At 42.3% G+C, this 13,395-nt stretch overlaps 1 protein-coding gene across 1 annotated transcript in view; it reads left to right on the top strand.

The window, feature by feature from the left end:
• Window positions 1–11,024, top strand: part of LOC146075399 (vomeronasal type-2 receptor 26-like) — a 32,233-nt gene extending 21,209 nt beyond the window's left edge. Inside the window, exons 5-6 of the mRNA XM_083184631.1 lie at window positions 5,858–5,981; window positions 10,105–11,024. Of these exons, the coding sequence (XP_083040757.1) occupies window positions 5,858–5,981; window positions 10,105–11,024 (1,044 nt within the window). The remainder of the gene's footprint in view (window positions 1–5,857; window positions 5,982–10,104) is intronic.
• Window positions 11,025–13,395: the final 2,371 nt, after the last annotated feature.

Here is a 13,395-nt window from a genome sequence, read left to right as displayed (position 1 = left end):
GGCTACTTCTATATCAATGTGGAAATCCACATTTTAGCTCTTATTTTCAACATCCTATTTTGCCTTTATATCCTATTTACTTCCCTCGTCATGCTAATATGATCCCAGCCTCCACCGACCTCATCTGTCTAAGAAGAAATGTCAATGGAGTGGGACATTTCTTTTGTCATTGTGGGATTTGGTGTGCTTTCTCTTCTAATGCCAAAGTCTAGATTTTTGGTGGGACCCGGGTACAAAACTACTGGCACTTTTCTCCCACAAGCCTTTTTTGAAGATGGGAGATTTGAAGACTAAAGGGGAAATTTACTAACAAAACATTGTATAAAAGAGGCGTATTCCTATCCAGAAATACGCCTGTATTATAAGTTTTTGTATTTTCAGGATTAACTATCCTGAAAATACGTCAGTTCTTTGAAGAACATTCAAAAGAATGGTGATTCCAAATTTACTATGTGACAGTATTTAAAATACAGCTGCTAATTGCTGGCCAAATTTGCTTGGAAAATACACTTAATTTTCCAAGCGTATTTTAGCCTGCATGAATCATTTAGATCCCTGCAGGCTTCAGGGTAAAAAAAAACATAACTAAATAAATTATTGCAAAAAATGGTATGAGGTCCCCCCCCCCCCCCCCCCACAGCCATAACCAGCCCCAGACTCAAAGAGCCGGTCCTGGTTTTTAAAAATAAGGAAACCAAATAAGTAGGGGTTCCCCTTATTTTTTAAAACTAGCACAAGGCCTAAGGGCCGTTCCTGGTTCCCAAAATACGGGGGAAAAAATGAGTAGGGGTTCCTCGTATTTTAAGAACCAGCACCAGGCCCAAACAGCGAGCAGGGTAATGTCACAGTCAGGTAACACTTACTATATAAGGTCCTGTGGCCAAAGCATTAACCCTCTGACTGGTCAGCCGGCGAGGGGTCCTAGGAAAGTGCGGAATTCCCAATGAAAATCCCCCCCCCCCCCCTCCAGAACTTACCTGTCCAGGCTGAAGCCTGGGGATTTCCCCTAACCCTGGGCTGTGGGAACCAGGCTGATTGTAGTTTTACAATTCAAATGGGTACTGCTGTGGAACTATGAGTCAAAGAAAGCCTGGTCCGCACACTGGGACTTGGAGAACCACAAGTCCCAGCATGCGGACCATTAATGGGCTTGCTGGGACTTTTACTTCCACTGCAGAACTAATAGTGAAATAAATACACAAACACACCTGAAAAATAAAACTTTATTACACATGGAGCCTTTTCATACATAAACTTACCTATCTTGACCCTGTAGGTAGGTCTACCTCCATCCATCCATCAGCTGGTCATGAAGAAATCCAATATGGGGGACCTGTGGAAGGAAATAGTACTTACAAGGGTCCTCTGGTGTAGATCGAGTCCTCTTCTGTCCATGTAGGCATCCAGGGGGTCTTGGCAGAAAACAAATTGACACACACAAAACCCATGGACTAAGGAAGGAGCCATAAGATTAGTTTGTTTACATTGTGTGGCTCCTCCTCCCGAATAGTGATATTGGCCGTCTAATGGCCAATGACTCTTGATTGGACGCTAGGTGGCCAAAAGCACTATTTGGGAGTAGACAACAATAGATTGTCCTGGCCCCATGGGCCACTGTGGGAAAGAAATAAAGTTCAGCACACAGCACTGAGCAGCATGTGGTAAGCTGGGGAGAGAGACTGTGCTGTGGAGGCAGCATGTCATCACTCTCCTAACTGCCTAAATCTCACAGTAACTATTGTATCAATTTTAATTTCATATGCATAAAGAGCTATATTAAAATACTAACTGACCCGCCTGGTGTTGCCAGGGAAAACCTTGGATTTTTTTTATTTCCAAAATTGTTTAAAAATGTCATCTTATGCTGTGTCAAAGACCTAAGATTGTAATTTGGGTACTTGTGTAGTTTCACGGCGGCAGTTATGTAATCAGCGTAGCGTCCCTGTCAGAATCTCACTAAATTGCTTGTGTAGTTTCACTGCGGCAGCACTACGCTAAGTTTGAAGCTATGTTATCGGCATAGCCCAATGGCTGCCTTACTTCGGTAGTTCGTTTGAAGCTATGTTATCGGCGTAGCCCAATGGCTGCCTTACTTTGGTAATTCGTTTGAAGCTATGTTATCGGCGTAGCCCAACCGCTGCCTTACTTGTGTAGTTTCACGGCGATAGCTTATAATATGTTGTCAGTGTAGTGTCTCATATGGCAGCTCTGCTGTGACAGGTCATTGTGGCACTTGTAGTTCCACAGAAAAATACGGCCCAACAAACCGCTAACAAAGAGGGTGTTTAAAATAGACAGCTTGGAAAACCGCTAACAAAGGGGGCGTCTAAATGTAGACACTCTAGTGTCTACATTTAGTCGGGTATAGGGATGCAGCATTAGTCAAAAATACACAGACCGGCAAACCACTGACAAAGGGAGTTTCTAAGTATAGATAGTATGGGGAGGCTTGGGGCATCTAGATTTAGTCGGGTATGGGGGTACATAGGGGTGCAGCGTGAAAAATACTATTTACCTGTTGACAATGACACTTGTCGGTGTAACAGCTGTAGAACTTGTTTAATCAACCATCCATGCCAGCCCGAAGCGTGGCAAGCATAGCGAGCCCCGCGACTGGACGCGTTATGTGTCTTCCTAACCTTTTTATACCCAAAGTATCCGTTGGCATGGAGTTGATCTTATAAAGTGTGGCAAGCCACCGAGCCCGAATTGTGGCGAGCAGACGCGGATTAATTTACATGTAATCCGCGTCCGCTCGCCACATTTCAGGCTCGGTGGCTCGTTGTGCTCGCAACACTTTGTAAAATACACTCCAATCCACCAATACAGCCATTGCAATCATCAACAGGCTTATAAGAAGTTGAAGAATAAGAATGACATGAAGATTTATCATGTTAAAGTGTAAAATTTACTCAATAAATCATGACAAAAATATAGATGTACATAAAAATACAATAAAGAAATGAAAGTAGGATTAAAAATAAGTTCTGAATCAAATTGTTAATTGTTTGGATGGGGTGGGTTGCGAAAAAAAAATCTAGAGATGGGGGTGTGGATATTGTGGGCTTAATTTGTGTTTAGTACACCTACAGGGGGTCCCCAATTGGGATATTTTCACTACAGTTTTATCATTACAATGTCACCAAAGGGGGATTCCCAATTGGGGCCCAGGTGGTCTTTTAGGGACCACTTTACAATCCCATAGGTCTCTTCTTCTGGAGCCTACGGTCTCCCTCAGTGAAAGTCAAACACTGAGGGAGACCGTAGGCTCCAGGAGAAGAGCCCTATGGGATTCTAAAGTTTTCCTTAAAAGACAACTTGAACCCCAATTTTGAATTCTCCTACGGTGACACTGTATTGAAAATTTTACCTTCAATTGGGGACCCCCTGTAGGAGTACTATACACCAATAAAGTCCACAATATCCAAACCCCCACCTATAGGTTTGTTTTGCAACTCACCCCCATCCAACAATTATCAATTTGAATCAGAACTTATTTTTTAATCCTACTGTAATTTCTTCTTGTATTTCTATCTACACCTATATGTTTAGGTGTGTGTTTTGTGTGTGTTGTACTGTTTTGGCTGTGTGTAGTGAATGTGTGTGTGTTGTACTGTTAGAGGTATGTTATGTGTGTGAGTTGTGTGTATCTGTACAATATGTAAGTGTAAGGTGTGCTACATACATACAGTTGGAGTCCCTTTAATCAATCACGGTGCCAACCAGAACCTCCCCTCTGGCGAGCACCGGCAGAGAGGGAATCCATTAAACTGTGACGCGCGTGCATCTCATGTGCATGCGCGTCCCAGTCTCTCTATGACAGAGCAGTGGATCCCTGCCCGTATCTGCTTCAGGGAGATGGGCAGGGCCAGGGTGGGTCAGGGGACCGTCGGCGGCAGCGGGGACCAGGGGGAGCTCCATTGTCATGGAGCGGGCGAGTGTCTCGTGCGCACATGCCCCCTGGCGGGAGCTGGTGGCTGGCAGGGGCTGGAGATAGTTTCCCCAGCCATCGGCAGGATGATATCTGCTACATCTGTATGTGTGTGTGTAGTGTGCTGCGTGTATTTGTGCAATGTTTAAGTGTGTGTGTTCTGTGTGTTGCACTGTTTTTGGGTGTGTGTTGTAGTCAATGTGGATGTGTTGTACTGTGAGTGGTGTGTTATGTGTGTATTGTGTATCTTCTCAATGTGGAAGTGTGTGAGGTGCGCTATGTATATATGTGTGTGTTGTGTGCTATGTGTGCCTATATGGTTTACTGTGTGTGTGTGTACAATGTGTACATATGTGTGTGATGGGTGGGATATGTATATCCTCAATTATTAATAATTGTTTAAAGCCTTCAACATAATGTTAGAATGTGTTATTCATACTCAATGACAGCAATGAAATTAGGTGTGGAGTTGTTCCTTCATCATCCATTTCCCACATCGTCAATCTATTTTCCAGATCATTCATCAATGCAAATCAACATTGGGGTGAAATGTAATAGGGGACGATTTTGTAGACATGTGGGATATTTGGTAAAATACTGTATGTGTGTTTTATTTTAACATTTTTTTTACAGGTTCCAGTGGGCCCATTTTTGCCCTGCATGCTGGGACTTGTGGTTCGCCTGATAGCACTTGTAGTTCACCTGTATAAAGCAATGTTATGTATGAATGATTTAAGCCAGCGTCCAAAGCCCACGGATGCTGGTGACAGCCCCAGGCTTTAGCCCTTGATAGGTGAAGCATGGGGAGAACCCCTTTATTGGGGGGGGGTCCCCACTACTCCAGGTACCCCATCAAAGGCTGACCAGCCACGGTGCTCATGGTATGGCTGGGGGACCTTTTGTAAAAAGTGTCCCCTGCTGGGGTATGACATCGCAGGCTGTTGGAGCCCGGTGTAGGTTTTAAAATATGGGGGACCCACAGATATTTAGTCCCCCATATTTGTGGAACCAGGTCGGGTCCAATAGTCCGGGGCTGGTTTTCAGAAATACGCGGGACCCCTACGGTTTTTGTTTCCCCATATTTTTGGAACCAGGTCCGGCTCAATTAGTCTGTGGCTGGTTATGCTCAGAAGGGGGGACCCCACACCATTTTTATTTCATTTAAAAAAACATTTGCAGATGTTCTCAAATTTGCACATTTTGATGACTAAAAATCGCAAATTTGCATGACACAAAATTACATGATATCGCACTTTTTTTGCCGCAAATTTGCATCTCATTAAATATGCACATTTGCGGCAAAAAATGTGATTCTGAAAAGTGCGATTTTCGGTGAAATGCGAAAATATCACTCCCTATTACAATTTGCCCTAGGTTTTTTTGGTACTTCTGTAGTTTCACGGCGCCAGTATGGCGCCGTGCGTCTGAGTCCCCTTGCGGGGCTCGCTTCACTCGCCCACGCTGCTTGCTCGGTGGCTCGCTACGCTCGCCACGCTATTTAAAATCAACTCCATGCCAACATGGATAGTGGGGGTATGAACTATCCATGTTGGCATGGAGTTAAGTTACTTTTTTTGACATATTTTGCGGCGAGCGTAGAACCCGGAAGTAGCACGGCGCCATGCTGGCGCCGTGAAACTACAGAAGTACCGTTTTTTTAATTTATTTTAAGTGAAATTTTCCAAAAAACGGCTTTGAGGTGCACACCACCGGGTCCAGAGGTCCCTTGTTGCTGAATTTGGAGACTGAGTGCCACGGTGTGTCTGTAATGCGACACACACACACTCTTCAACTTATTATACAATGTCTTACTGCTTGCCAGTATACTGTACATGCAGATTAGTTATAATGATTAAATGCTGTTAGTGGTAAAATAGAAGAAAACGATGTAATGTTGATTTAAGTTTTTGAACCTTATCCCCATAGATGCCGCATGGACAATGTTCTGAAAAGTGTCAGGATGGATTCAGAAAAGCAACAAAGGAAGGATACCATGCATGTTGCTATAACTGTGTGCTGTGTTCAGAGGGAGAAATATCCAATAAGTCTGGTACAGTATATGTAGAAATAATAATTAGATTTTGCTTTGCACACAAGAGAAGGGGAGGAAAAAAATTACATGAATTCATGAACTATTCATTAAATATTTTTTTTTTTACAGATCTGTTCTAACAGAATATTATTAGGAATTAACATAAAGGAGGTAAATCAAAAACCCATATTCCCATGATTCATATTCATGCATAGCTGCCTACCCTCCTGCATTCTGAAGGAGACTCCCTGACATAGCAGCAATCTCCCTCTCTCCCTCATTGGTCTAGCAACCTCCCTCATTTCACCTAGCCCATATTACACTGTTACATATTGGGGAAAAAAGGAATGAGAGAAAAAAAACATTTACATTGAATCATCAGCACCATTTCCCAGCACTATAGCAAGTATAGTAGCTCTTACTAACTGCTTTGGGGCTCATCTACATTTGGATATAAGTTATTTTAAAAGATTCCTCTCAGATGTAGCAGTACACACCCACGCTTCTAGATGCCACGTTCACAAGCTTTTCTCACAATCTCTCCATATATGGAACTAGACACGCCCTTTGGGTGGAGCATGACACGCCCCCTCAATGGGGCGCTTTGCAAAAATCTTCTACCAACTATAATCTCCCTGAAACTAATTTTCAAAAGTAGGCAAGTATGTATTCATGGTAAACAAAATGTGGTAAAATCTTATTTTAACAAATTTTTTATAGTTCATTTAAATGCCACTCTTTTGGGGTGACAGGTTTTTGAACAAAAACACACAGGACCTGGGGTAAGTTCTTAAATCTGTGCTTTTTACTTATGACCTTGGCCATTGAAAACATGGCACTTACTGTGGATTAAGTTCCTACTGCCTTTGGGCAGGTGAAGCAAACTCCCTGAAAGTTCCTAAATCCATCCTTTATTTATGATTGTGGCCATGAAAACATGGCATTTATTGTGAATTTAGTTACTCAAGCCTCTGGGCAGGTGAAACAAACTCCCTGAAAGTGTTGGCTATTGTAGATAATTTATTACCCCACTGGGGATATAAAAGCTGTGGTAATTTACTGTAGTTTATTAATTTCTCCCTCAGAATGAAACGCAACCCCTTGTTGTGTTTAATAGAGTAGTGAAACTTTTGCCAATCAGTTCACCAAGATATTAGATTTTGTAATGACAAACATTGAAAATTAAAGATACTAAAAACAACTAAAAAGATTAAATGAAATTTAATAAATAATACCAGCCCTTAGTCTGTGTTGTGCACATTATGCTTAATTCTGAGTTGTAAACACTACGCCTTGTTCACAATTGTGCACTTTCGTCCTACTGTATATCACAATTGTGAACATTAGAAATATAGGCATACTTGCCTACTTTTAAAGTCTCTTCTTTGGGAGAGCCCCGGAGAGGATACTATCAGCAGTACTTTTGGGGATTGGATTGATGTAGACATAATCAAGCCCACCCCCAGTATGGCAAATACTGCAATATGCGTGTCTTTGTGAAGGGGCGGAGCTAAAAGTATACAATTTACATACTTAGCCCCACCACCTTCACAGAAAGCCAAAAATGACAGTAATTTAACGCTGCTGCGGGGGAGATGCAGGGTGTCCGGCGGTATTCAGGAGGGTTGCCCTCCTTTCTGGGGGGCCGTGGGATACCCAGTTTTTGGGAGCCTCCCGGCCATTCCAGGAAGGTAGGCAACCCTTCCTATACGACAACTGTGCATATTAGGCCTACTCTGTGTTGTGCACATTATGCATTTCTTTGAGTTGTGCACATTAGGTGATATCTGTTGTTTTTTTCAAACAATTTTGCTTGATTTAGCATAAGGAAATAAAATGACAACAAATTTAATAATTGTGTATACAAATATAAAGCTTCTGTGATCGATGTATACAAAAATCAGAATAAAGGCATACATTTCTCTACAAACTTATCCATGTTAGTAATTATACTTCACACACTTTTTATAAAAATAATACAGACAAAAAATATCAGCAAAGGGAAGTTATTTGATTACTACAAAAAATTATTTCTAAGATAATTAGCTAGAACATAGGTATAAAGAATATCAGTGGGGGGGGGGGGGGAATATAATGAAATTAATCTTCTAGTAAGTCGGGGTGACCATAATATGGACTGTTATTGGACCATATATGGACTGCGCTAGGTGTACGCATCCATCTTTGCAGGCGGAGGGCAGTAGGTGACGGGCTGGGAGTTCTCATTCTAATGCGGCCGTGATGGACATGCAGGGGGAGGCAGATGACAACATCACCAGAATGTCAGCTGCCCGTCCACTACCCTCCAAATGTACACGCAAATGTAAGGTTGCTCAGAGCAAATGAACCAGAACAACCCCCTATATGTGGGCACATTACGGTTTTATACAGGAAAAAATATTACTTAAGGCCAGAGAGAGGGATGTAGTGGTGAGAGTACCATGGGAGCCAAATAGCATTATTCTGAAGGCTAGAAATGTATTCTAATTTTGCTACAAATCAGATCCTATATAAAAGTTCTTGATGACTCAGGGCAGTGGAGACTTTCCAGTATTAAGCAATTTGGTACTTGGTTGAGCAAGAGATGCAAAGAAGTTTGTTGGTTTCCTTGGGAGTTTCATCTAAGGGGGCACATAAGACAATGTTGACAGGTGTGGGAGAGGTAGGTAGAGCAATTGCTTTCGAAATAAGTGAATGCACCATATCCCAGTAAGTCTAAAGGGTTGGACCGGACCACCGTGTATGGTAAAATGTTCCCTGCGAACCACAGTTTCTCCAGCAAAGGTTGAAAGAGCTAGGATACATACAAAGCAGGCGGTATGGAGCTAAATATATATTTTTAAGAATTTTCTCTTATGGCTACACTTATGGAATATTTTGACGTTGCAAAGTGAATTACGTTCCATTCTTTCTCGAAATGTTGGCCCATATAATTCTCATAAGCTTGCTGATGGAGTTCAAGGGATGGGAAGATCTTCTACAAAATGTATTTTGAGTTAAGGAATAGGTGGGTCAATACATGCATTATCTCTTTATTGGGTAAGGGATTCAGGTGGAGTGAGTGCTAAATGAAGAGGCGAACTGGCATAGTTAAACTTAATGATAGTGTAAAGAAATAGGAATACCATTTTCTTCTTGTAATTCAGCAAATGATTTTGGAGCAAAGCTACCTGATATATAGTGAACTCTAGAAATGGCCAAAGATAACCAGGGGAATGCAGTTGTGGAGGAGAGACCTAGCGTAAGTGCTGGGTTGTTCCAAAGAGGGGTAAGAGGAGAGGAATGTGTAGATACAGTAGTTTAAGGTTTCTATTGAGATTCTCCCAGACTCATAGAGTTAAATCGCCAGGGGAAACATGAGAGAATGTGGGATGGGAATTATGAGAAAGCCAAGGTAGTTGTGAGATCGAGGAAATACCTAATAGGTCACTTTTCAGATGAACCCACCTTCTAGTGTTTTTCAGAGAATTCCAGGCTATCAGAATACTTAATCTTGTGGCATTCAAGTAATGCTGGAGAATGAGCAATCCAAGAAGATTATTCTCGGAGCGTTTGGCTGAGATGATTCCTTGGTCTATTGGCTTTTTATGGTTCCATACAAATATGCCTATCATGGATTGAAGCACATAAATTGAGTTTGGATGGATAGGAATGGGGAGAGTTTAAGAATATATAATAGTTTGGGGAGAGTGTTCATTTTGATGACGTTAATACGACCACAAGATTTGTAAAAGGACTGCCATTGCTGAATGTCCTTATTTATAGACCTACAGTAAAGAGGACAGGATAGTTATCTCAATATAGAGAGTAGAAGGATTTAATTATCTGGACTCCTAGGTACAGTACTTTAGGGAGTCCTTTTTTTTACAAATAGCGGTAAAGAAGGGTTTTTGTTAAGGCTGCTGTGTCAGGAGCCCTGCAGATGGTCATGATAAACTACAGATCATGTAATGCAAAGGACGGTGGCACTCGTCCTGTCCTGTTTTTTTCCCCCTTCCTGCCAATCCACAGCAGCCTGCCCCTGCTCCCTGCCTGTCTCCCTGAAGCCTACCAACATCCCCCACCGTTTTGCTGACTGGGTCACGCGAGTGTATAGAGAACTTGTTACTACAGTATCTTACATACCACTTGTGTTCCATAGATAATGAAAATTGTGTAAAATGCTCCGACACTGAATGGCCAAATGATGCTAAAAACATCTGTATTTCCAAGTCACAGGAGTTTCTTTCTTATGAACTGGACTTTATAACTTTGATTTTCTCTGGCATGGCTGTATTATTTTCTGTTATAATAGTCCTCATAATTGGAATATTTATCTCCTACCGGAACAGCCAGATTGTCAGAGCAAATAACCGGAATCTCAGCTTTGTTCTTCTCATCTCTCTAAAGCTGAGTGTACTCTGTGTATTCCTCTTCCTTGGTCGCCCAGTGGATATAACCTGCATGCTGCGGCAGATCTGCTTTGGAATCATATTTACTATCGCTGTGTCCTCAGTTCTGGCCAAGACTATAATGGTTTGCATCGCTTTTAAGGCCACAAGACCTGGAAGCTACTGGAGAAAATGGATCGGAGTCAAACTACCAAATTCCTTAGTGGTGATCTGCTCATCTGTCCAGGTCCTGAATGGTGTCATCTGGTTGTCAGTTTCTCCTCCTTATCTAGAGTATAACATGGACACATATCCTGGGACTATCATCATCCAATGTAATGAGGGTTCTGTGCTGGCCTTTTATTTCATGTTGGGTTACATGGGATTCCTGGCAGCTGTGAGCTTTGTTCTGGCTTTCATGGTGAGGACATTACCGGACATCTATAATGAGGCCAAGTACATCACATTCAGCATGCTGGTGTTCTGCAGTGTGTGGGTCTGTGCCATCCCGGCCTATCTGAGCAGTAAGGGGAAACATATGGTCATTGTAGAGGTGTTTGCTATATTAGCCTCATGTATAGGGATACTAGGCTGTATAATGTTCCCTAAATGCTACAATATACTGATGAGACCTGAAGTAACTAGAAAAAACATGTTTTGGTCTGGGGAAGATGAACCCATTCCTCATTAAATGGTTTGATAGACTGTAATAAATGCCTAAATTTTATTGTATAATATTAACTCGTGAAAACGATCAGTCTGATGTATTACTGCTTTTTTGAGTAACACACTTTCCAGCTTCTGCTTCGGGGATGTTAGATTTACTCCAAGGACAATGATAGTGTAATTATATTCACATGCCTTCTACTTTTAGACAAGTGCTGGGCGGGACATATGCAATTTGGGGCCATGGCCTGGTGGCAAGGGGGCATGGACTATAAATCACATAACTCCTGCTAGGCCATGCCCCCATTTTGATGCTGTGGGGGCATGGCCAGGGGCTCTGTGAACTGCTGGACATACCACCAGCCCCTCTGCCTGTGGGAATTGATGTGGTGTGCATGTACACCGTGTCAATTTTTCAGGTGACAGGAGGGACTCCCAACTGCCCCCCTCCACCCCCATTGGTTATTTCACTGTTTTTTTGAGCCGACATGTGCCGACAGGCGGTATTTCATGTTCCACTATCCAGTAAGGTGTGGTGGGAGAATAAAGAGAATAAAATAGTGGGAAGCCGAAGCATGGTGAGCACAGCGAGCCATGCGAGGGGACATGGTAAACGTTAACCTGTGTTGTCGACAGGTGTCGACATTCGGGTACAAAAAAAAAACGGAAAACCCCCATGTTGATCTTTTGGCTGTCGACCTAAGCCATGTCAATCTAATGCTTGTGTCAACCTAAGGACCAGTCGACCTTGTCCCATGTCGACCTAGACCCCTGTTGACCTTGCAGTATGTCGAGCTAGTGGTGTCAAACCATCTTTAGGTCGACCGATAACCCATACCCAAGAGGAGGAATGCCTGCTGGAGTCAGACACAGCCTGAACCAGAGTCATAGGGATGTGTGCAATAGCATTTGCAGCACAGAGAAGCCAGTCCTGGGACTGTGGAGCCTCCACGGTCCCCAGCATTATGCAGAGAGAGATAAAAGTGTGGCAGTATGTAATGATCAGTGGAAGAAACAAGGGGAATCCCCACATTCAGGGGTACCCTAGCAGCAGTATGAGAGGTGTGAGTCTCGGGACTATCCGGGTGAGTGGTAGGAAACCATGTGCGGCGAAAGGCCCCCCAGTGATGAGTCCATGAGAGATCCATTTTAGATAGAATGCAATGAGCTTCCAGCAAATAGGGGGAGTACACACCAAAATGGAGAATTCTAGTAGGCTACTGTGGCACTACTGGTCCCAGGATACCCTGGTAATGTATTGCTGTCCCATTATATTTCTTGCTGATGCAAACTAATATATAATAAACTAATATTGTGCTGGAGTTAGAAGGACAATTAATCAAATGTTATTTTCGCTATAAGCCTGTCTGGACTTTTAAATAAACTGCTTGCTGTTTGTGATGAGACGGCCTGTTGTACCTTTCTTACCTTCACTGCCATTCCCGGTGCTGCCCAGGTATCACATCAGGATGTATTAGTTTGATCGGTAACATCACAAGCCAGGTGCGGTGGGTGCAGCCTTCACACAGGTATCACCCTCAGAAGGAATGGCATCAAAGTTTCTTGTAATTGTCTCGACCTATGCATAGGATGGTCTCATTGTGGAAGAGTGTTTATCAGGATGTTGCCTGTCTCCTCGCACAGTGCATTCTATGTCTCTAATCAATTAGGATCTCAAAAAAAGAAGAAAAAGGTACTCTCTTTTTCTGGGGGCTCTACTTGAAAAAAGTTTTTCTAAAACTTAACTTTTATTATGTATTAATCATAAGAATAAAATGGACATATAAAAACACACTCAACATAAAACATAGAGAGAAAGATATTGTGTAGCACCAAAAGAATGTACTACACGAGGCACTGATTTATGTTAAGTTTGATAAATTAGCAATATATGCGAAAATATTACTTACACAAATCTTCAAAAATAAGCATACGAATGATATCAAGTTTCATACGGGTATAATTGAGGTGATTCTTCAGCATAAGCTTGTTATATACAGTTATTCAGTAATACCTAGAGTTGTAAAACCCTGCACCACAGTTTAAAATGATGTGTATCTGCTGGATGCTCCTGTACAATATAACAGTTTTGCTTTGCAGGCTACTATGTCACCAACTCCAGGTGCATTCCATATACAGTAGCCCTATTACTTCAGATCAAATAATTTGAAGGACGATACTGTATGTATCTCTCTATGCCTGGGAATTGTATCACAATCAAATGCACCCTTGTATACTGTGTTCCTGTTAAATATTTATAAACAGTGTAGCAGTTTTGTATCAAGAACTTATCGGGTCACAGTTTCTAAAGCCCCGTACACACAGGGGGAGATATATTGCTCTTTGTCTCCTGTTCATCAGCGACCAGAGATGGTCGCTGATGAAAAATCAACTGC

Source organism: Crinia signifera, chromosome 1, assembly GCF_055691185.1.
Source record: "Crinia signifera chromosome 1, ASM5569118v1, whole genome shotgun sequence".
Taxonomy (NCBI): Eukaryota; Metazoa; Chordata; class Amphibia; order Anura; family Myobatrachidae; genus Crinia; species Crinia signifera.
The sequence above is the reverse complement of the archived record's forward strand: the minus strand, read 5'-3'. Positions and strand labels throughout refer to the sequence as shown.